This window comes from Castor canadensis, chromosome 5 (genome assembly GCF_047511655.1).
Source record: "Castor canadensis chromosome 5, mCasCan1.hap1v2, whole genome shotgun sequence".
NCBI classification, from domain to species: Eukaryota; Metazoa; Chordata; class Mammalia; order Rodentia; family Castoridae; genus Castor; species Castor canadensis.
In genome coordinates, this window is record NC_133390.1 from 86082710 (window position 1) to 86106193 (window position 23484).

At 39.1% G+C, this 23484-nt stretch overlaps 1 protein-coding gene and 1 pseudogene across 5 annotated transcripts in view; one reads left to right on the plus strand and one right to left on the minus strand.

The window, feature by feature from the left end:
• The first annotated feature begins 3172 nt into the window (after positions 1-3172).
• LOC141423695 (small nucleolar RNA SNORA70) lies at positions 3173-3289 on the plus strand (annotated as a pseudogene).
• A 14638-nt stretch (positions 3290-17927) lies between these two features.
• The window catches only part of Klhl24 (kelch like family member 24), a 40032-nt gene continuing 34475 nt past the window's right edge, over positions 17928-23484 (minus strand). For all 5 annotated transcript variants that reach the window (XM_020175812.2, XM_074073650.1, XM_020175813.2 and 2 more), the window contains exon 7: positions 17928-22093. In XM_020175812.2, coding sequence (XP_020031401.1) covers positions 21893-22093 — 201 coding nt within the window. In that variant the 3' untranslated portion in view covers positions 17928-21892. The remainder of the gene's footprint in view (positions 22094-23484) is intronic.

Sequence of the window (23484 nt, forward strand, 5' to 3'; positions counted from 1 at the left end):
TTCTTAATCCATTCGTCAGTGCTGGGGCATCTTGGCTGTTTCCATAACTAGGCTATTGTGAATAGTGCCGCAATAAACATGGATGTGCAGGTGCCTCTGGAGTAACAGTCTTTTGGGTATATTCCCAAGAGTGGTATTGCTGGATCAAATGGTAGATCGATGTCCAGCTTTTTAAGTAGCCTCCAAATTTTTTTCCAGAGTGGAGGAGTATGCAGGTTTGAAGCCAGCCCCAGACAAATAAGCTCACAAGACCCCATCTCGAAAATACCCAATACAAAAAAGAACTGGCGGAGTGGCTTGAGTGGTAAGGGTGCCTGCCTAGCAAGCGTGAGGCCAGGAGTTCAAACCCCAGTACCACAAAAAAGAAAAAGTGTGTGGAAGGTATGAACAGTAGGGCCAGGAGGTAACTCCAAATCCCCGCACGACAAAGCATCTGAGGAATTTATAATATGTCCTTATAGTTTATTAGGGATAAAAGTATGTTGGCAATATTTGCTCAAAGAAATGTTTATTGTATTTATATTCAGTGTTTTGGCACTGTGTTCCATGAACTGAGGAGACTGAAGTGGAAAAAGCTGAGCTCTTGCCCTCCTGAAATTTATAGCCCAATTACCATTTAATAGGGAAACTTAATCTAATTTGAATGGTCAAGAAGGCTTCTCTGAGCCTTAAGTAAAAACTCAAAGAGAAAATAAGAACTGGGAAGATAGGGGTCTGGCGGAGTGGTTCAAGTGGTAGAGTACCTGCCTAGGCATAAGGCCAGGAGTTCAAACCCTAGTCCCACCAAAAAAAAGAATTGAGAAGATAGAAATAAATGCCATAGGACTATAATTCAGTGGTAAAGTACATGCGTAGCATGCACAGGGCCCCGTGTTCAATCCCCAGCACCCAATAAATAAGTAAATTTCATGAAGAAAGAGAATATCCAACTAAGTGCTCAGGAAGCTAGAAGCTCACTTCCCCAGGGCTGGTTTGGAAGGCTGCCACCTTTGGGGAGCAGTCCCACTCTAAACAGGGCTCAGGAGCAGACAGTAGCATTGGGAGGGAGAGAAGTCTGAGAGAATTCTTCTGGTATCTTACCAGATGGCCACTTACAGATGGCGTGCCAGAAATCCAGACATCTGTCTGGTCACCTTGGAAAGTCAAGGGCGAGGAGGGGAAGGTTCTGATAGGACTGCAACATTGAATTGTGACCCAAATATTTTTCCTTAATGAAACTGAGTTAGACCAGAAGAGACTTAGATAACTTTTACTGGTAAGTTGAAGTCTGGCCCACACCCCTATAGGAATGACAGCCCATGAGAAAATGTGCATCATTTAAAGAGAGATCACATAGGTTTTTAAATATCTTCACACAGTGTGTACATTTCAATAACAGAGATAAGCCTGTAAATGAAATGGGCAGAAGTCAAGAAAGCACCACGCAGAGAGACCAAATGTAATGTGGAGGTAGACAAAGACCTCCTGAAAAATATAGAAGTGAAACCCGAAGTGGAAGGATAAGCCTAAGACTAGGTGGCGGGAAGCCCAGGACTCCTTAAGCCAGAGCAGAGTAGGGCATTCGGGTGGAGATTTAGGCCAGAGCAAGATCACATAGGGAGGTGGTGGCAAGATTTTGATCTTTACTATAAAAGCAACAGGAAGTCATCAAAGGGTTTTAACAGGGAGTGATATATTCAGTTTTCAGTTTTAAAGAGATTAGTTGTCCCAGGAAATGGATGGGGAATGAGTGGAAGGGGGTGTGAACAAAAGGACAGTTGGTGAAAAATGAGTGTGACTTACATGGGGAAGAGGAGATGGAGGGAGGTAGATAAAAACAAGAACAAAATAGGGGAAGACTTGGTGATGAACTGGCAGGAATCTGGGGAGGAAAAGAAGGGGGACAGGCTGTTGGTAAGTCAAATAGCCTTGTAGAAAGAGCTGCTCTTCCTCTAGGTAGATCCCACCCTGCTTTGGGGCTCAGCAGGTGGCAAGAGGCTAGATTTCAGGCCTCTGGTTGGGCAGGCTCCCTTGCGTGCACAACCACTGGACGTGGGCCTGGAGAAGAGAAGAGGAGAAGAGGGAGAACTGAGAGTAGATCCCAGGTTTCTAGTATTGGTAAATGGTGGGTGATAGAACCATTTACTGAGGAGGGGGCAACAAAGGAAGAACACTTGGTATGTTGGAGGTTGGCGAAGCTAGAATTCCCTTTGGGGGATTGGAGTGTGGCTCAGTGGTAGTGCCATTGTCTGGCATGTGTGAAGCTTCGGGTTCCCTCCTCAGCACTGGAAAAAAAAAAAAGTGGGGGAAGATTCCCTTTGAAACATTCTGAGTTTGAGGGTCCATCTGAAGATAGTAAACAGGCATCCATATATGGTATATGGCTTTGGGGCATAGAAGGGACCTTAGGGGTGGTGCTATCAACAAACACACTGTTGTCACCAGGTAGCTCAGCTGGTGAGGTTGCCATGGCAGAACATACAGTTTCACAGAGGTTGCACCGTCACAGCCTACAAATGTCACACTGCTTTAAACAAGCCGCATCTGAAACATTGAGAAATTTCACAGAAGAACCTGAGTTTCTGCTTCTGTGAAAAGTCAGAAGCTGTGGTAACCTGGCCTCATATTGCTATAATAAGATATTAGGCGACACTACTCACCAGGAAGCCTTCCAAGCACTTCACAAATTTAATCTTCCTAACAACTTTAGTATTATTATTCCATGCTTTAAGGAAGAAAAAACTGAGGCACAGGAAAGTTGAGTAACTCAACCTTCAGATAGCCAAGTAGTGGAATCTAGTTGAAGACCTAGGCAATCTCCTTGGGACCTGAGAGCTTAGCTTCCACACCAGGAAGGTTAGAAAGCTGCCTCACATCTAGAAAAGCCCACTGCCCTCTGGGCCATGTCCACACCACTTCCTATTGTTTTCCTGACACCCATCCATCCCAATCTAAGCATGAGTTGCCATTTATTGTTTTATTGGCACTGCTATCTTCTCAAACTAGGAAATTATTTCTCTCTACCCACGACAAGTAGAAAATTAAAAATATTCAATTGAATAAAAAGAAAGAAAAAAAAATTGAGGGCTAGGGACAGCGCTTGCTTAGCATATGAGAGGACTTGAATTTAACTCATCCCCCACACAGGAAAAGAGAGAGACTATTGAGTGTTTTTATTGTTCAAATATAACATTTGCTTTTGAATAGAACAAAAATTCAATTGATGCACTGGCTTCAAACAGCAGCTTCCTAGGAAGTGTATGCAGCCAGTTGCTTGTGGGAGTCACCCACAGGAACCTTGGAGACAGTTTTCCAGTGGCGGTTTATGTCTCTGATCTCTACACTGTCTCCATTCGAGGCTCCAGGCAGGTATGTGGGGTGCCTTTGGGAAGCTCCAGGGCACAGAGGCCAGAGTTCACACTGGCCAGGTAATCGTGTCCATCCGTACCAAGCTGCAGAGTAAGGAACATGTGAATGAGGCCCTGCACAAGGCTAAGTTCAACTTCCCTGGCCACCAAAAGATCCACCTTTCAAAGAAGTGGGGCTGTCATAAGTTTAATGCAGATGAATTTGAAGACATGGTGGCTGAGAAAAAGGCTCATTCCTGATGGCTGTGGGATCAAACATATCCCTAATCATGGTCGTCTGAATAAGTGGCAGTTTCCACTGTGCTGTCCTCTCCTTAATCACTTTAATCATGCTACCAATCCTACATCCAGTAAAAAAAATTCAATTGAGACATCTAACTTCTATGGGCAAGAATTTTTAAATAATCTAGTCTGGTGTGGTGGTGCATACCTGTAATATCAGCACTCAGGAAGCTGAGGCAGGAGGATTTTGAGTTCAAGTACATAGCAAGACCCTATCTCAAAAACAAACAACCAAAAAAAAAAAAAATCAAAACCAAAAATCGGGTTGGTGGAGTGGCTCAAGGGGTAAGAGTGCCTAAGAGGACCTGCCTAGTAAGCATGAGACCCTGAGTTCAAACCTCAGTGCCACCAAAACAAAACAAAACAAAACAAAAACAAAAACCCCAAACAAACAAAAAAATTGTATTAACTTGTCAGATAAAATTGGTAAAACCAGATTTATAAAGATGATCTATCATTCTCAAGTATATGGGGGAGACTTTAGACAATAGGCATAAATAAACTTAGTTTCAAGTCTTGGGGGGAAAAAGGTTTAGTTTTATATACTTAATTGGGAAAAGTGGTGGTTTAGATTGCTCACCAGTCAAATTGTAAGAGTGTGGGAGCAGGGAAGGGGTGGATGTTAAAAGTAAAATAATGAAAAACTATTATTATTAATGTTATTTAAGAAAGTTCCAGATAAAGTTGATACTGACCTGGGTAAAGGGGCTTGGTGGCTGGTGGAGGAGAGGGGACCTCACACTGGGAGCTGCTATCCAGCAGCTCAAGGTGCAGGGGAGGGGCAGCCTAAAATCAGCAATCAGAGAAATAAAAAAAACAGAAGGATGGTGAACCCCAAACTCTGCTAAACCTGGGAGGAGAAAGCTGGCTCAGATGGAGAATTTGAGCTCTGATCCAGAGATATCTGGCTTCCTTCCTGGGAAGACCTAATATTAGCAGAAACAGGGCCCCCAGACCCTTAAAATGATGAAGTCCCCCTACCTGGATGCAGACACTAATTAGACTTGAAAACTACTTCTTAACTCCAAGAAAACTATTAAACTGATTAGTGCCAGGCATTTAAAAGTAAATTGCTGTCTTCAACCAGGCCAAACACTAACTAAATGTCTGATTGGCCTATTTCAATTTTGATGAAAGCTTACCCACCCCTGTAGATTTTACTGGACCATATCCAAAAGAATCCATATATTGTGTTTCTCCTATACACAGACTGAATGTATGCATCTCCCCTACATTCACAGGTTGAAACCTAGTTCCTGATGTGACCAATATTTGCAGTGGAGCCTTTCGGTGATGATTAGATCATCAGGGTGGAGCCTCACTATTGGGATTACTGCCCTGAGAATAGAGGCCCCAATGAGAACCCCACTTTTGCCATCTGAGGACACAAATCTGACTGTGAACCAGCAAAAGGGCCCTAATCAGACAGAATCACCAGCACCTCCACCTCGGACTTCTCAGCCTCCAGCACTATGAGAAATTTCTGTTATTTAATCACCCAGTCTACAGTATTCTGTTGTGGCAGCCTGCATTGGCTTTTTGTCACTGTGACAAAATATCTGAGAAAAGTAACTAAAGGAGAAAAGGTTTATTTTGGCTCACAGTTTCAGTTCAATGTCACTTGGCAGAATATCATGGTATGGGAGTAGAAGGAAGAGGGAGGGAGAGGAAGAAGGAGAAGGAAAGGGGGAAGTGGAGAGAAGAGGATGAGGAGGGAGGAAGGGAGACCAGGAGGGGAGAGGAGAGAAAGAGACAGAGACACCAGGGACAAGAAGATACACCTTTTAAGGGCACACCCCCAGTGACTTACTTCCTCCAACTAGTTTCTACCTCCTGATAGTCCATTCAGCTATGAATGGATTAACCTATTGATAGAAAGCCCTCATAATCCAATCACGTGTCAAGGTTCCACCTCTGAACACTGCTGCTTGGGGACCAAGCCTTCAATATATGACTCTCCTTTTTTGGCAAAATTGGGGTTTGAATTCAGGACCTTGAGCTTGCTAACCAGGTGCTCCATCACTTGAGCCACACGGAGTCTTAGGGGTACATTTCATGTCCAAATTACAACACAGTCTGAATGGACCTAGATATCCTCCATATAGATGGCGCCATCACCACAGAATAGAAATGGTGGGGCTGGAGGGGTTGATGCAAGACATGTTTTCATTTATGAAAAAAATATATTTGTCCGAAAGGAAACTTTCTATAGCTAGAAGTGGTTGGTTTCTCTGAGTTTGTTATATATATATATATATATATATATATATATATATATATATATATATATATTAGATGTGGAGGAATTGAAATACTCATTCATTGTTGGTGAAAAGGGAATGTAAAATGTAAAAGTTGCTTTGGCACTTCCTCAAAATGTTTTGCTTTTTGTTTTTTGGTTTTTTTGGGTAGGACTGGGGTTTTCAACTTAGGGCTTTGCACTTGCAAAGCAGGTGCTCCACCACTGAAGGCACACCTCAGTCCATTTTGCTCTGGTTATTTTGGAGATGGGGGTCTTTTGAACTGTTTGCCTGGTCTGGCCTCGAACCTTGATCCTCCTGATTTCAGCCTCCCAAGTAGCTAGAATTACAGGCCAGGATTACAGCTAGGATTACAGCACCTGGGAGTCTAATGTTAGACTAGGAGAGATGGCTCACCCCTGTAATCCCAGTTTCTTGGGAGTTGGAGATCAGGAGGGTCATGGTAGTTTGAGGGAGGAGGTAGGGGGTCACCATCTCAGTCAATAAACTGGATGTAGTGGGATGCATCTGTGGTCCCAGCTACTTGAAAGGTCATACGTAGGAGGAACAAGGCCTGAAGCAAGACTACCTGAAAAATAACTAAAACCAAAAAGGGGCTGGGGGGTGTGGTACAGTGCCTGCCTAAGCTTGTTAGCTTAGGCCCAGTGCTGATTAATTAATTAATTTATATAATAAGTTGACTGTTACCCAGCATTTTATTTTCCTTAATTTGTTTTAATGTGCTCCAATCCAGAAGTAAAGTTAAAGATTTATATTTTTTCTTACCTTTCTTTAGATAACGTAAAGGGACAATAATCATCAGAATATATTCCTGGGCCTTTCACAAAATTAAAATGAAGAACTTGGGCACTAATTAAAAGCTCCTATTTAGAACCCTTGAAAAAAAAAGTTAAACATTCGACCCAGCATACCACTCCTAGGCATATACTCGAGAGAAGTGAAAGCATGTGTCTACACAAAATTTGTACAGAATGGTCATGCAAAAACTAGTATTTCTATAAAGGTATTTTAGAAAAGAAGGCTCTGGATTTAAAATGTCTGAAAATTACTTATAAAGGTGAAGTAAAATTAATATAAGATTTCAGCAGTCATAGGCAGGTTCTGGTGGGAGAATATACAAAAATGATTCTACTTATTATTTTTTGTGTGTGGTGCTGGAGATTGTACCTGACATCACACATGCTAGGCAAATACTCAACCACTGAGTTACACCCCCAGCCCTTAGGCCATAGTTTAAAGGCTGAAAAATTTTTTGTAATTTTAATTTGGCTACATTTACTTTTATCTTTAAGCAACTTTTAAGTGTTCAGTTAATAAAATACTGAGATATATTCATTTATTTAGTTTGGCTTGGTTTGGTGTCATTTTTTGAGACAGTCTTGCTGTGTAACCCAGGTTGGCCTCTAACTTGAGATTCTCTTGCCTCAGCTCCTGAGTGCTGGGATTACAGGTATGGGCCACCATGTCTGAGTTTTTTTTTTTTTTTTTTGTACCTTTTAAAAAAATTAGCATGCATCCATAGTACAAAGGGGTTTCATTATGATAAATGCATACATGTATACAGTATACTTTGAAGAAGTTCATCCCCTCTATTAAATTCCTTTAGCCCACCCTCTCTCTCTTCTCCCCTTTTCTAGGTGGGTACTCTACCACTTGAGCCACACCTCCAAGTCCTCTTCTCCCGTTTTCCAAAACAGTATTTGGTGGGTTTTATTATACTGTCTTCATACATACACACACACACACACACACACACACACACACACACATTGTATTTTGACCCCATTTATTGTTTTGAAATTGGACTCACATACTACAGCTCTTTGTTGTAAAAGATAATGACACAAGTGCTGAGCTCATTTGTTTTTGACAGAATTTTTAATGTACTTGATGGTAGCACCTGAGTTTTCCTATGCTAGCCTTTATCACAATCTTTTCCTAGCCACCAACTTTATGACTTTCTGTCCAGGAAATGCCCCTACTCAGGAGGTATGATTCTGGTTGTGAACAGCTCTCCTTTCCAAATATAGTAAGAAGCTATTGCTTGCTGAGACTGAGCCAAAACAAATCATGAAGTGCAGGCAAGAGTACTATCCTGTTGCCCTTATTGTGAGAAGTCTTTTTTTATTATTACTGTTTTTGAGATGGGGTCTCTCTGTGTTGCCCAGATTGACCCCAGACTCTTGGGCTTAAGCCATTCTCCTGCCTTAGCCTCCAGAGTGGCTGGGGCTAAAGGCACATACCACAATCTGGCTTGCTGATAGAAGTTTTATGCTGACTTTACAATGGGCCATTCAATGGCAGGTTTGTCACGTGTGGCTTCATAATCAGATCACATAGTCCATCAAGGCAAATGAACAGGAGCGTTTGGCTGGGATGAGCACTGTTCTATAGATTAACTTTGTCAGGGAAATACTCCAAGCTTGATAACCTTGATTTCTTCATCCAAACACCTCCAGAATCTCCTCTTTGTCTAACCATTACATCTGTCCTTCTTTGATTATAAAATACCAAAGTATTTTATAAACACCAAAGTTCAAAGTAAACTTATCCAAATTTGGTGCTTCCCTGTGGAATCTCAGATAATGTCTAAATAGTCATAAATGACTGAAGAATTACCCTTTTTTTTTTTTTTGTGGCAGTATTGGGCTTTGAACTCAGGGCCTTGTGCTTGCTAGGCAGGCACTCTACCAATTGAGCCACTCTGCCAGCAGAATAATTCCTTTTTTTGGTGGTACTGGGTTTGAACTCAGGGCCTACACTTTGAGCCACTCCACCAGCCCTTTTTGTGACGGATTTTTTCCAGATAGGGTCTTGTGAACTGTTTGCCCAGATTGGCTTTGAACCATGATCCTCTTGATCTCTGCCTCCTAAGAAGCTAGGATTATAGGTGTAAGCCACTGGCACCCAGCAATTTCTTTATTTTTTGGTGGCACTGGGATTTGAACTCAGGGCCTTATGGTTGCTAGGCACTACAGAATTATTCTTATAATAAAAAGAAGAACAAAAAGAAGGGAAACTGTCAGGGAATTTCCCCTGCTATTTTGTATTCTATTCACCATGGATAAGACCAGAGAATTTGAGGGGTGAGAGTTTGTGTATAGTATGAGTTTGGATCTTTCCTTGTTTTTGATTGCACTGGAGTTGGAACTCAGAGCTTTACATTTGCTAGGCAGATGCTCTACCACTTGAGCCATGACTCTAGTCCAAATTTGGGCCATTTAGTGGCCAAAATGCAGGCAGTCTGTTAGTATTGATTTTTTTTTTTTTGGTGGAACTAGTGTTTGAACTCAGGGCCTCATGCTTGCTAGGCAAGCATTCTTATCGCTTGAGCCACTCCACCAGCCCAGTATTGATTTTTAAATGTTGTGGTTTGAATGTATCTCCCCAAAGTTCATGTGTTATAAATCTCCAAATTCATGTGTTAGTGGTATTTGAAGATGAGACCTTTGGGAGATAGGACTAGATGGGTTATTTAGGATGAGGTCTTTATGAAGGCTTAGTGGCTTTATAAGAAGAGGAAAAGAGAACCAAGCTAGCAACTTGACTCTGTCATGCTCTGTGATGCTCTCTGCCATGTTATAGTGCAGCAGAAAGGCCCTCACCAGATGCCTGCGTCATGCTCCTGGACTTCCCAGCCTCCAGAATTGGAAGAAATAGCCTCTTTTCTTTATAAATTATCTAGTCTGTGGTATTCTGTTACAGCAACCAAAAATGGACTAAAGATATGATAAAACTGATAGCTGAAAAACCTCATATTTTTCTAGCCTTACTTACATTTTTCTTGTACAATGCTGACATCTGTTTTGTATAAAAATTTTACTTATGCAACAACATAGGGATAAGAAGCTCTGTCTCCCCTTTCCCCTTTAGTCACTCCCTCCCCTACATCTTGAAACTTTCTCTTAGATGTGCCATGTATAGCAGCTTGACAGATTTAACACCAATCCTAATTCTTTCTGTCTTGCCTTTGTCTAGAAGTTGTACAGATAAATGTTCAATTTCCTACCCTCTTGGGTAGGAGTGACCATCTGACTATGTAACTGATACTTGGCTCTCTCATCAACTCTGTGAGCCTTTGTTACCTTCCGTAAGTTCCTTATAGAGGTAAGCACTTTGCCACTCTTTTTTTTTTTTTTTTTTTTTGGCAGTACTAGGATTGAACCCAGGACTTTGTCATGCTAGGCAAGCACTCTACCACTTGAGTTCTACCTCCAGTTCTTAAACTTCCTGTTTACATTAACTTGGTTTCAGTTGCACACTAACAAGGGGCTTGGTCTTAAGCATACCACTTAGAAGGCTGTTGAAGACAAAAGATGAGGAAGACATAAACTGAGGTATTGGTAAGGAGGATAGAAAGATAAAGGATAGGAAGACAGATTAAGATATCCAAGAGGAGGAGCTCTTGGCACAGGTAGATAAATATTTGAGTGCATGTTTACATAGTAGAATCAATTATGCCTATGTTTCTGCCTTTGATAAGTGGTTAACATTGTTTCTATTAACCAGAAGAAAAAAATACAAGACAAATGTGTATTTTGGGAGAAACAAGTTTTGGTGTTCCAGGCGCTAGTAGTCCAATATTAAGGACTTAGAAATTTATAGGTCATTTGGACATATAGATCACGACAGAACATTTAGATTTAGGGGCTATCAAATCCAGTTATAACTGATGCCATAGAAGTGGATAAAATTATGCAGGATAATTATTTGCACAGCAAAAAGAAAGCCTAATAATTAAGAATTTAAGATTAAGCTAGAGGAAGAGCCCTTGAAAGAGAAATAAAAAAAGCCTGTATCTCACAACTGTAAACCTAGCTACTTAGGAGGCTGAGATTGGGAGATTTGCCAGCCTGGGCAAAAAAGTTTGGGAGACCCCCATCTCAATGGAAAAAAGCTGGGCTTGGTGGCATGTGAGCCAGTCATCCCAGAGATGGCAGAAAGCCTATTAAGAGGATTGCAGTTCAGGCTGGCCTGGGTAAAAAGCAAGACACTATTTCCAAAATATTCTGAACACGAAGGACTGGAGGCATGGCTCAAGCATACCTGCCTAGCAAGCTTGAATCCATGAGTTAAAACCTCAGTACCACCAAAAACAAGCAAACAAAAAAAGTAAGAGTTTGGTGATTGCTCCCAGGACAGGAAAAATATAATCAATAGTATCAAAGTCATAGGAAGATTAAATAAGATAAAGACTTAAGATTTAGCAACAAAAGTGCAACTGTGCATCTTGGCAAGTACAATTTTAGTAAGGATGTTTGTGAGAAGAGTATGCCTGCCAGATTGCAGTGTATTAAGAAGTGAGGCAGGTAGGGGATGTAGCTCAGTGGTAGAGCTCTCGCCTATCATGTACAAGGCCCTGGGTTCCATCCCCAGCACTGGGGGTTCAGGGGAGGAGGAGGAGGAGGTGGCCACGTAGAGACCACCTCCTAGAGACTTAGGATATTTGACTATGCAGGAAAGAAAAACAAATGTGGAGTTAGAAGGGAACACAGGGTTGCAGAAAGGATTTTTTTTTCTTTTTCTGGTACCAGGGCTTGAAATCTGGGCCTTCACCTTGAGCCACTCCACCAGCCCAATTTTTTGTGATGGATGTTTTTGAGAGAGGGTCTCTTGAACTATTTGCCCGGGCTGGCTTTGAACTGCAATCCTCCTGATCTCTTCCTCCAGAGTAGCTAGGATTTTAGGCATGAGCCACCAGTATTGCACAGAAAGGATTTTAAAGATAGGACAGGCTAGAGTTTTTTAAAAGTCCTCCTTCATAGAGAGGTTAAAAATGAGAGGGGGAGATAGAAGGACATTATTAAGAAGCCGAAGGAGTGGGAGTCAGAGTTTAGGTGGAGGAGGGACCCCTCAATGATGAAGAGAGAAGACAGGGACTTCTCTATTCTGGAGAAGGCAAGATGTCAAGAGATCCTGTCTCACCTTTTATTTTCTCTTTGAAGGACAGGCATGGTCAACTGCTGAGATCAAAAGAGAAGACATTGGGTATCTAGGAGGGTGGGGAAAATAATCTGATGCAGAGAAAGGGAAAAGGTGAGCAGGGACACACTGAAGGCTTGAATATTTTCCCCAGTTGATGTTGGGGATTACAGAATGTTGGAGGTACAGAAAACTCTTGGTATCCATGGGTCCATGGTTCCAAGGAGATCGCTGTTGAGGAAAACCTACAAATGCTCAGGATGCAGAGTTCAGAACTGTAAAATTACTCAAAGTTACTATATTATACTTACAGTAGGTCTGACCATCCATAGCTTAAACCACATCGAGTAGTACATTACTGTCAGAAAAAGTACCGTTGTACACGTTCATACTGCTCACCAAAAACTAGATCTTATTTCATGCTGTTAATCTCAAATATTGCAGATGCCTGATTCATTATTCCCTTAACTTCTTATTGCCCAACTTTTGCTGAAGATATGCCTTCTTTCAACTAATCTCAAATTTTCACTTGACTACTTCAATGAAGCACATTCACTTTTATCTTGCTTTTTGGGAATCATTTGCTTTTTAGATGACAGTTTTTTGCACAATTTTGGGTAGGCAAACACTCAGCAGGTCACACAATGATTTAAACACAACTGATGATAGTGTTGGGACTGAGAACTCTCCTCATCAGCTGAGCTGTGGAATACACACAAAGGAATTTCAAAGTTTTGTTTTTGACATTTCCTATGATTTAAAAAAATGTATTTTTGACTGCACTTGATCAAAAGCATGTGTAATAAATTCACAGCTTACTGTATAAATTTGTAACTAAATTGTTTTTCTCTACCAGTGCTCTGTAGCTTGGGAGTCCAAACAAACGAACGGATTGATGCACACATGGGCAATATGAGTAAGTATAATGGAGGTTGCAAGAGTGAGTCAAGTTTGAGTTCTGGTGAGGGTAATTGTTTTACTCTTTTTTTTTTTTTTTGGTTGTGGTGGTATTGGGATTTGAGCTCAGGGCCTCAACTTGCCTGGCAGGTGCTCCACCGCTTGTGCCACACCCCCAACCCTTGGTGAGGTAATTGTAATGATACTATAATTATGGTGTTAATGGTTGAGACAGGGATCTGCAAGAAATGTTAGAAGACTCATGATCTGGATGAGAACACAGAGAGCGCCATGGAATGAGAGAGCTGAAAGGAAAGGAGGCTGTGGTAAAAAAGACAAAAAGCCTTTATGGTTTCCTAGGAAGAGTAAATGGGTGGTGGGAAGAGCTAAGGCATGGTCTTGTGTGTTGCTGGAGTGAGTGGGGTGAAGGTCTGTTGATTAGAGGCCTAAGTAATGTGCAGCTAGAGCAAAGGGATGGACCCTACGAGCTGAAATAACCCAGAATGATGACAGGAATCAAAATTAAAGAGTAAGACTATGAGTCAGATATCAATTTTGCTAATAAACTATGCTGTGAATGATTTGAATAAAGAGTCCACAGGTTGATGGGCAGAAAATGCAATAAACGAGGACATTAGCATAATTTCTGTGTCTCAGCAGCAGCCCTTCCTTGCTTACAATGTATTTCTTACTTTATGGAAAGCTTCTGAAGGGCATTCAGAAGCCCTTCATTCAATGTGTTAATTTCACAGCATCTTGCCCAATGTTTGGCAGTAATTAAAAAAAAAAAGACCATAAAATCTCTTATTTTCCAGAAACTGGTGATTCTTCATTCCCATTTACACAGCTTTCAGTACCTGGGAAGCCTATGCCTTCTAAAATTTCTGTTTGCATGTCTGCCTCTCTTGACAGTCTATAAACTCCTGCAGGACAAGGAATGTCATTTTTTTTTTTTTTGTGGTACTGGGGTTTGAACTCAGGGCCTTGCCCTTAGCTAGGCAGGTGCTATACTACTTGAGACACACCTCTAGCCCACCACATTCAGTTTTGAAATTCTAGCATGAAGCATGTGCATGATATATATGAAGGACTTCAGTGTTTGTCACATAAATGAATAAACTATGAGATCTCTAAGCTGTTATTAACATTCCTGGACTAAGCCCCATTACTGAGACTGGCAAGGACTTTAACATTCTATGTAACTTAATCCTCACAATGAGCCTACATAGGGCTCTCCCTTAATTTTTTGAGGCTCAGAAAATTAAGTATCTTGCACAAAGGCACACTGGTAGAAAGCTCTAAAGCTGGCATTTGAACATATTTGTAACTCCAAGGCCTATTTTCACATTATGCAGCCACCAAGCCTCATCTAACTATAACAACTAGGATTTTCAAAAAAACTAGATTCAGTGGATGGCCCTGTAATACAATTTTATTCGAACAATGATTCCTAAGGGACCTTTTGTTTTTAGGTTGCCACATGTGCTTGTTCCATGAGAAGCAGACGCCATTATGGGATTTAAAATGCATGGATTTTAATAAAAGCATGCCAGGAAGTGTGAGAGAAGATATGGTGGAAGAAAGCCAGAACTAACAGCTGTGAGAGCTGTTAGTTCCCCAAAGTGAGTAAAGAAAGAGAAGCATGGATAGAAGCATCCTACATTGTCGTGTAGTCTGATAAGGTCAGACAAAGCATAAGGGGAGCCACAGTGCCAAAATCCACCCCCAGAAGAGGCCTGCGTCTTCCATGAACAGGTGTGCCTTAGCATCCCCACCACAAGTCATTGGCTGGGAGCAGCCAGTGGGAGGTGTAGTCTCAGTGCAAACAAGAGGATGGATTTCAAAGCCAGCACCTGGGGCCTTTGGTCATGTATGTGGACTGTAGTAGGAAGTCACCCAAGCCCATTTCCACGACTGCTGTACCAGGCTAAGTTTGTGAAGGACTGGTTGCTTCCTGGTGGTTTTGCCTTCTTTGCTTACCCACCTGCTCACCATGAATTCCTATAAAGCCTATCTGTGGTATCATCTTACCAAATCTCAACATAATGTAGTGTGTGTTAAACAACTAAATATTACCTTAAAAATCCTCCTCTTCCTTCCATTTGGAGATGATTCATTACATTTTCTCAAAATAAAAAGGTGTGAGTGCTCAAAGACTTGTTGCTTCTGATTCCTCTACAGCACCTTTGACTATCAAGCTATGACCCAAAAGTCCTGTTTTAATGTCTGTTTTTAAAAAAGAGCTCTGGTTTAGCCATAAAACCACAATTGGTGCTTTTACTAAAACATTAAGTGCGCATATGCCAAGTGTGATATTACAATACCATACATAAAAATTAACAAATGAGCCGAATATGGTGGTGTACTTCGGTAATCCTAGCTTTCAGGAGGCAAAGGCTGGAGGATTGTGAGTTTGAGACCAGCTTGGACTACATAGTAAGGTCTTGTCTCAAAGCACAATAAATAAATAAACCAACTAACACAAGCAATTTGTTCTTGAGTTTCAACTTAAGGCCGGAGGAATGCTTATGCCCAGAAATTTGAGGCCACCCTGGGCAACAATCTCAAAAGAAAGTTTTAGAGATGTAGCTAAGTGGTTCAGCACTTGTTTAGCATGCCTCTCCCTAAAAAAGTTTAATGTTATTCACAGTTCCCTGACAAATGACAGAGATGGCCACACAGAACCATATGGGGAAGTACCAGTGTGTTGGTTGGGAGGCAGGAAGCAAGGAGAAACATGCCAGTCTTTGTTGGGTTTCCTTGGCAGATTAGGGTAAACAGTTTAGGACTGGCTGGTTTGAGTCATTATGGCAGGCTTTAGAGAATGGGGCTGTCCCTGGCTGTCTGGAACCTGTCCTAGGATGAGTCATAACAGCGAGGATATTGGCTTGGGATAAGTTAAAGGAGGTGGCTGGAGGTACGAACTTCACATCTGCTGGTTAATATCTAAAACACAGGCTTGCTGATGAGTTGATTACTGTTGTCTCTAGGAATCTGCTAGCCCTGGGAAGGGGTTGTCTCTCCCCAGTCAGCAAGGCCCCCTAAAGATGCCAAATCATAAAACATAGAAAGGAAAAGTAAAAAAATACTAATAGACCTAGTTCTAGTCTTCAAAAAGACTTTGACGGAATTAGGAGGAAACTATCCCTTTTGATTTTGTCTCCATTTCCAGTTAATAATCAGCAGAGAAGTGGAAGGCAGGGATGGCCCGTTTTCCCTCATTTCATCTAGAGTTAATTTTTTTTTTGAGGTTCTGGGGTTTGAATTCAGGGCCTCACACTTGCTAGGCAGGCACTCTGCCACTTGAGCCATTCCACCAGCCAATTTTTTTTTTTTTAAATAGAAAACAAAGTACAAGAGGCTTCTATTTACCCACTGTTATGACTCTCAAATATAAGCTAATGAATACTTTTAATTCCTTCAATTCCTCCCCTCCCTTTGCACATTGCATTTTTGTTCTGATCCAGCTGCACAGAGAACCGACACTTAGACACTGCACTTGTTTGCTCTTCCACAGATGCATTATCTCAGCTCTGTGAGAAGCCAATGGAGTGCTGCAGCTGCATTGCCTAGAACAAGGAAAGTGAGACTGAGAGACAGATGGCTCTAAGGTACAATTCTGGTTACATTCAGGTCTGATCAAGTCTGTGCCCTTTATAGATGTGGCCATGGAGGAAGTAAGTCAAATGAAAACACCTTTATTAACACTTACTACACTTAAGGACTGGGGTGCGGCTCAAGTGGTGGAGCGCCTGCTGGCACATGTGAGGTCTTGAGTTCAAACCCTAGTACCACCAAAACCAAAAAACAACAGTGAACCAAATGTTTTCTGTTCTAGGAGCAGTGGCTCATGCCTGTCAGTACAAATAGTTTGAGACACCATCTCCAAAATAACCAGAGCAAAATGGACTGGAGGTGTGGCTCAAGGGCTAGAGCACCTGAGTTAAAACCCCAGACTCCCTCAAAAGAAAAAAAAAAAAAAGGGTTTACTTAGCTCATAGCTCATAGTTCTGAAGGTTTAAGTACATGGCACAGGCACCTGTTCAGTTCTTGCTTTCTGTCTGGATTGCAACATGGCAGATGGCATTAGGGTGGGAGTGCATGTGAGATCACATGGCAAGACGGGAAGCCAGAGATGGAGCTGAAACAGCTAAACTTGGTAACAACAACCCATTCTGTGATCCCAGTATTAATTCCTTCCTTGGGCAGTGCCCCATGACCTATCGACCTTCCACTAGGTTCCATCTCTTAGAAGTTCCACCACTTCAACACCAATATACTGGGGCCAATTCACAGCATCAGAAGCTCTTGGGGACAAACCTTAGCATTACCTGTCATTCCACCATTTCCTTTCCTCATAACACTGTTCTTAGTTTCTTGTTTATCCTTCCAGTTATTTTAAGGCCATACCATAAATACACACATATTAATATGCATTTCTTCTGTTCCTTTTATTGCTTGCTTAACTACATATCTATATATCTACATATATATATATATATCTATATCTATCTATCTATCTATCTATCTATCTATCTATCTATCTATCTATATATATATGCAAAAAACCCCAAAAAAACAGACCACCACATTTTTGGTAAACAAAATTTAATACACCCATATAGTCAAGTAGTAAAAAAGGTTAAAAGACATTAGATAAAATTTAAAAATTTTTAAACTATGCAAAAAGTATATTTAAACAAAACATGTAAGTATTAATGTGCTATAATTGAATTGAGAGCAATGAAATACAATGCATTTATTTTGCACTGTGAAGATCTTGGAGCCTGTAATTGAAAGCAAATGACATTTGGCTGTCACAGATCTATACTACTTTTATAGTGTAACACATTATACTTTTGTTCAACTCTGAAAGTGTGTTGTCTTAGATAGCTATGGAAACTCTCAACAGAAATTTAAATACACTGCAGGGAGGGGATGATGGAGAAGGGAAGAAGTACTTTTTCAGGAAAGTTAAAAGAAAAAGTCTACAGAGGGAAAAATAGTATGTAAGGATGGATCAAAAATAAAGATACACATTTTCAACATTAGATATAGATCTTGCAAGTGACATTTAAGGGCTTTATATTATGCATATTTATCTGGATGTCTTAAAAAGCACCTATGTATCAAAAATAAAAATACAGTAAAACTACAAGCACCAAACAACATCCCTTAACATTCTCATTCTACCAGACAACCACGCAGTTGGCGCTCATTAAAACATAGGAGAAATTTATTTACGTTATAGGAAACATATGAAACTTTATTTAGATTGAAAAAAATGAAAGAGTACTGGAGAACTGAAGGCACATAAATTCAGGTGCAGCTATTTTGAAAACATTAAAACAAATTCTTTGGAACAATATATAAAATAAGTTATGACTTGCTATTTTTTAAAGAAATTATGATCCTCTAACACTACATAAATTGAGTATCTCAGGCAATCATACAATTGTAAAACATTCATATAAAACATTGAAAATATCTAAAGTATGTTGAAAATGTCTCTGAAATTATCAGTCCATGCTCCTGGCTCAAGTGGTTTCTGGTGCCTAGCATTAGATGTGACAATAAGTATAGCTAGCTTGTCCAACCTATTGCCTTTAGAGGTCAACAAAATTGCTCCATTCTGGTATGGTGAATTTATTTATTTACCTAAAAATAATAATGAGGTGAGGTGATGTAAACCAGGCTTTCAACATAATGCACAACCAATTCTAATAAGGCCAAAATTATGTTGAGGTTAACTAGTGTCTTGAGTTAAACTAAAGGCAATCCATAGGAAGCCTTGAGAGATATTATCTTATCCGTTGGCACCTCTGAAAATACAGTCTTAAGTGGACGTCTTTTCCACATGTAAATCTCAAGACATAACAGGCATACACAAACAATTCAACCCCTCTCTTTTCATGTATGGGTTCTCACAGTAATTTTTAAATCTGTTGTCATATCCAGATAACAGGAAAAAGAAACACATACCTGGTTTTGCACACTGACAAAAGTAGTATAATTGAACCTTTGTCTTTCCTGAGTTTCGAAAAGGGTATTTGACAGTAGAGATAAAATGTATCAGTTCACACAGCATGTTCATCTTTCTAAAGGTAAGAGAATGAATGTTCAACCACTACCCAGTGTGAAAGCTCCTTTATAAATGTACTCTACCATCGTTAACTGAAAGTTTAGTTATGGCACTTTAAAAAGCCAAACAGGCAAAACTGACAAGTTAATACCCTCCCTGAGTATTTACATCGTCTTTTTAAAACCTGGTATAAATGAAGTAAATACCTGTAATTGTCATCTAGGAGAAAAAAGGTTACCGAAGATCCAATTTCATATCTGTGCAGCAAGTCAATGGGATAAATAGCAGAAAAGAAGGAAGGAAATTAGATCACTTTTGTCACTCACTCACATAGAGGAAAACATGGAAAAGGATTAAAGTTAAATGAAAACACACATACAAAAACACACTGTACTTTTCTGTTGATCAACAAGAAATACCTTCAAACTCCCTTCCCAACTGAGGTATTATACAGCTGGGTTTAGCAAACTCATCTCTACCACCAATTTGTGACCTGTAAAACTGGTGTGTTACATAGATCCTGATGGTATTTAAGTCATTATGCTAATCCTCATCTTATACTTTCAGGTGTAAAAATTACTCTAGAAATGCCCAAATTAGAAAATATTCTCATATTGAATTTAGTATGATCAACTAATTTTTACTTTATGTGCTTTTTACTTATCACAAGCTGCAAAAATCCTTGGTGTTTGAATATATGTATGTATACAACCATACCATCTATCTACATATATACATGTATATATACATACGTACTAAATCAGAGGCTTTTATGAGCATCACCTTCCAAAAGAAAATCTGCCCACTGTGGGACGACAGAATGAATATAATCTGACACCAATTTCATTGATATGTCTCTTTTGATATAATAATTACACCTTAAAATTCCTTTTATCACGGCTAACAATATTTTCAAAAATTAATAAAGGAAGATAATTAAAGGAACTTAAAATATCAGTTGGGTAATTTTAAAAATAGTTACTTTTAATTTTCTAGGATTCAAGATAAGTTCTTGGTGACCTTCAACATAAATTGCAATTTATGTGGTTTTAAATTATGTAGAGGAAAAAAAATTAAACAACATTGGTATGAGGTCTGTGTTTAAACATTCTGGATTTTAGAGTTTCAGTTAAAATTTACAATAAACACATGGATATAGAAAAACACCATAAAATACAAGTAAACAGTTAATATTTTTACAATAGACAAAAATAATAGAATACAAAGTTACTTGAGAAAGTCTTTATGTGAAGTCTCTGTATTTATAGATGGACATGATCTTATAAACACACATAATTTCATTTGTGAAATCTTAAGCATTTACAAGTTTTTTCCATACATTGTCTCATTTATTGTAAAGAATTTCCAAACTAACTAGGTTCCATTATCTACAAAAGTATAATGTAGAAGATGTTTTCTCTAAAATTACAGTACAAGTATCTTCATTGTACACACAACTGACTTTCAACTAAAATGGTAACGATTTTCTGACTTGTTTTGATAGTTATCATAAAGTTAAACATCTTTTAAAAATTATGACTTGAAAAGTAAAAATTCCATAAAAATTTAGTTTTTAGAGTTTTTCTCAGAATTTAGAGGCTAGCTAAGCATTAAAGTTTCTGTACCAGCAATGTCTGTATCATTCTAAAATATGGGGAAAAGTTAGGTTTTTGATGATACCCTGGTTAACAGAAATCTGGTGACACTATAATTATGTATTTGCATCATCCCTACTATGACAATGAGTATACAATTATAACATGAGAGATGATAGTGACTAGGAAGTCAAAATATAGCAAGGCAACCTGGTACATCCTTACAATGCTGTAAATTATATCTGACCACCCAGGAATCACAATGATTACTTATGCTGTAGTTTCTGCCATATCCATTTATTTGTTTGGGGAGAGGGACTTTACATTCCTCTCTGAAAACTGGTAAGTTTTATAAACCGGAGTTGAGATATCTAGACAAAAGTAGTTTATCTTATAGAAGTTTATAAATGTTGGTCAATGTTTTACACAATGGGTACCAAATGAAAGATCTAGAAGTCTAGAACTACTGCTGTTAGTTTTTCTCAGTTAAATTTCAAAGAAAAATGGACCCACTGAGATAAGTGGTCCCTACTTTAGCCCGTTAAAGGTACCTTACTGTAGAGATTTCACAAAGTAGGATAACCAGGGAAGAGGTCTTCATCCAAAGCACCAAACTAATGAGGCCGAACCCTACTGGGCTGGTAAGCAAACCAGTCCCTGTTTTTCACTAAACAATATTGCAAAACGGATTTCAACTCCTTTGTCAGGTTGATTAAGGAAGGAGCTTCTTTAGAACATTTAGAGATGATGCATAAATATTTTGGGAGCTACAGTGGGTTACACTTTTTTCTTTAACAATTATTTCTTAGGAATTAACCTGTACTTTTAATTTCCCTTTTATAGGCATCTAATTTATATCTCCTACCTATCCTTCTCACAAGAATGTTTAATAAAAGACAGCCATTCTAAAAATGAAGCCACAGTAAGTCAATATTTTGTGATACTTGAATTGTTATCATCTCATTTTTATGAATTACAGAAAAAACCCTTCAATAAAATTAATGGTTTGGGTGTGTGATGCCAGTGACAGAGTTTGAAAACTGATTTCTTCCCCTCACTAAGGATGCCTTCTAAGGATTCTTAGCAATAAGGAGACTTAACCTCTGTCATGCCATTTTCTCTCAACAGCTAAAAAAAAAATATACAGTCTTGCACAGATAAACATATAAATAAAGAAACCATTCACAAATCCCTAAAATGTATGCAGACAGATGTTATTTCCTCATCTACACAGGCTTCTTAGAAATACAAAAGTACACTCCCAAAGGCCAAGCAACAGCCGCCACCATCTTTAACAACAACAACAAATTTTTTTCAGTTACAGGAAAGGCTTTATTACAGTCTGAAAGATTGATATTTTGGGGAACAAGGCATCAGGATTATTATTATTATTTTTTTTAATCTTTTGCATATTGGCACTAAAGAGATAAGTCAAGTTCCCAATCGGGAGTTTTTAAAACCTCTTGTCTTGGATTGGTGTGGCTTCTTGGCTGAGGTATCCTGGCTTTAGAGCTTAAAGCATTTCTCATTGTATCTATGAATAGTCACACAGCCATGATAGGACACCGGCCTGGGCATTGCAGCTACCCCTGTGATGATACTTGTCGCAGGATCATAACAGAGAATAGTGTCTGTGGCTTCTCCATTTTCCCGTCTTCCACCCAGGATATATATTTTACCATTACACACAGACATACCACAGTTTTCCTGTTTAACCAAATACATAAAAAAAGAAATTAACTGCTGAAGATAAAAGATTTGGTAACAAACTGAAAAAAAATAAGAATAAAAAAAGACATGCTTTAACATAGTCAAAAAAAGACAAACAGCTCCCCTTTGCCCTTTGTTGTGTGTGAGTGCTAGGTAATTTTGCATGGATAAAGTAGTATTAAGATAGATAATCCACTAGAAGATAATAAACTGGAGGTGTGGCTCAAGCTGTAAAGCGCCTGCTTTGCAAAGGTGAAGCCCTGATTAAAACCCCAGTGCCACCAAAAAAAAAAAAAAAAAAAGTAATTAGTAATTGGAGCCAAGATGTAGGTGTATGGTGGGCAACGTAGACCGAAAGAAGTTCTAACTTCTTTAATGAATTTTTTTTTCTGGGGATTAAATCCAGGATCTGGTGCTTGCTAGGCAAGTGCTCTATCATTTGAGCTATGCCTTAGCCCACTTCATGGGAATTAACAAAAACATCTTTGAAGAGCTTGACTTGCTTCTTTTACTATAGGAAGGTTCTTTGTTAAAGAAAGTAGTTATTACATGACCAAGGACTAGGAACATTGCTCACTTTAGAGAACTAGCCTCAAGTTGAATGAATGTATGAGAGAAAGGGTAATCAAATGAATAAAAACACTTGTTATTACAGTCCTTGGCTGGGACACAAAATACCCCAAATAACATTTTCAGTTAATCTCCCATATGATGGGGTTCTAAGGTGAGTTTTGCTCTTTGTGTGTCAATAATATAATACCTACATAAAACAAATATTCTTACAATGATGGAAGTGATTCTTCTAAGAAAGAAATTCCACTAAAACTTGGATCTGGTTATGCTGCAAATCAAATGTTATTTTATTTACATTTCATTTACTTCAGAAAGTTATTTCATCTTATTATCCTGATTTTACATAATCAACAATGAAATAGGTTGATCAATAAACTAGATTTTCTCTATATGAATTTCACTCTTGTAGAAAAAATGAAATCTTGGTGGCCTTATATAATAGGAAGATACTATCTTCAGGTCTGAAAGAACTATTGTAAACTTAAAAAGCCTGCATCAAAGTTTACATATACCCAGAATTTTAAGGGTCATTTGTATAAGTGACATTTCATCCAGAATACGACCCCTGAACTGTACTAATTATGAGCAAACTATAATATTATAATATTTTTCATATAAAGCACAATGGGTTCTTTCTATAGATTCTGAAAGTTCTGAATACAATAAAAGCAACAACAAAAACATTCTTAATTTTCAAGTACAAGCTATTTCCCACTATTGAACTTTGTAGTTAGTTACTCGGATGATGATTCTAAAACAATACATAAATTATGCAATCTGGTTATTAGTATCATTTTAGGTAACGTTCAGAATTA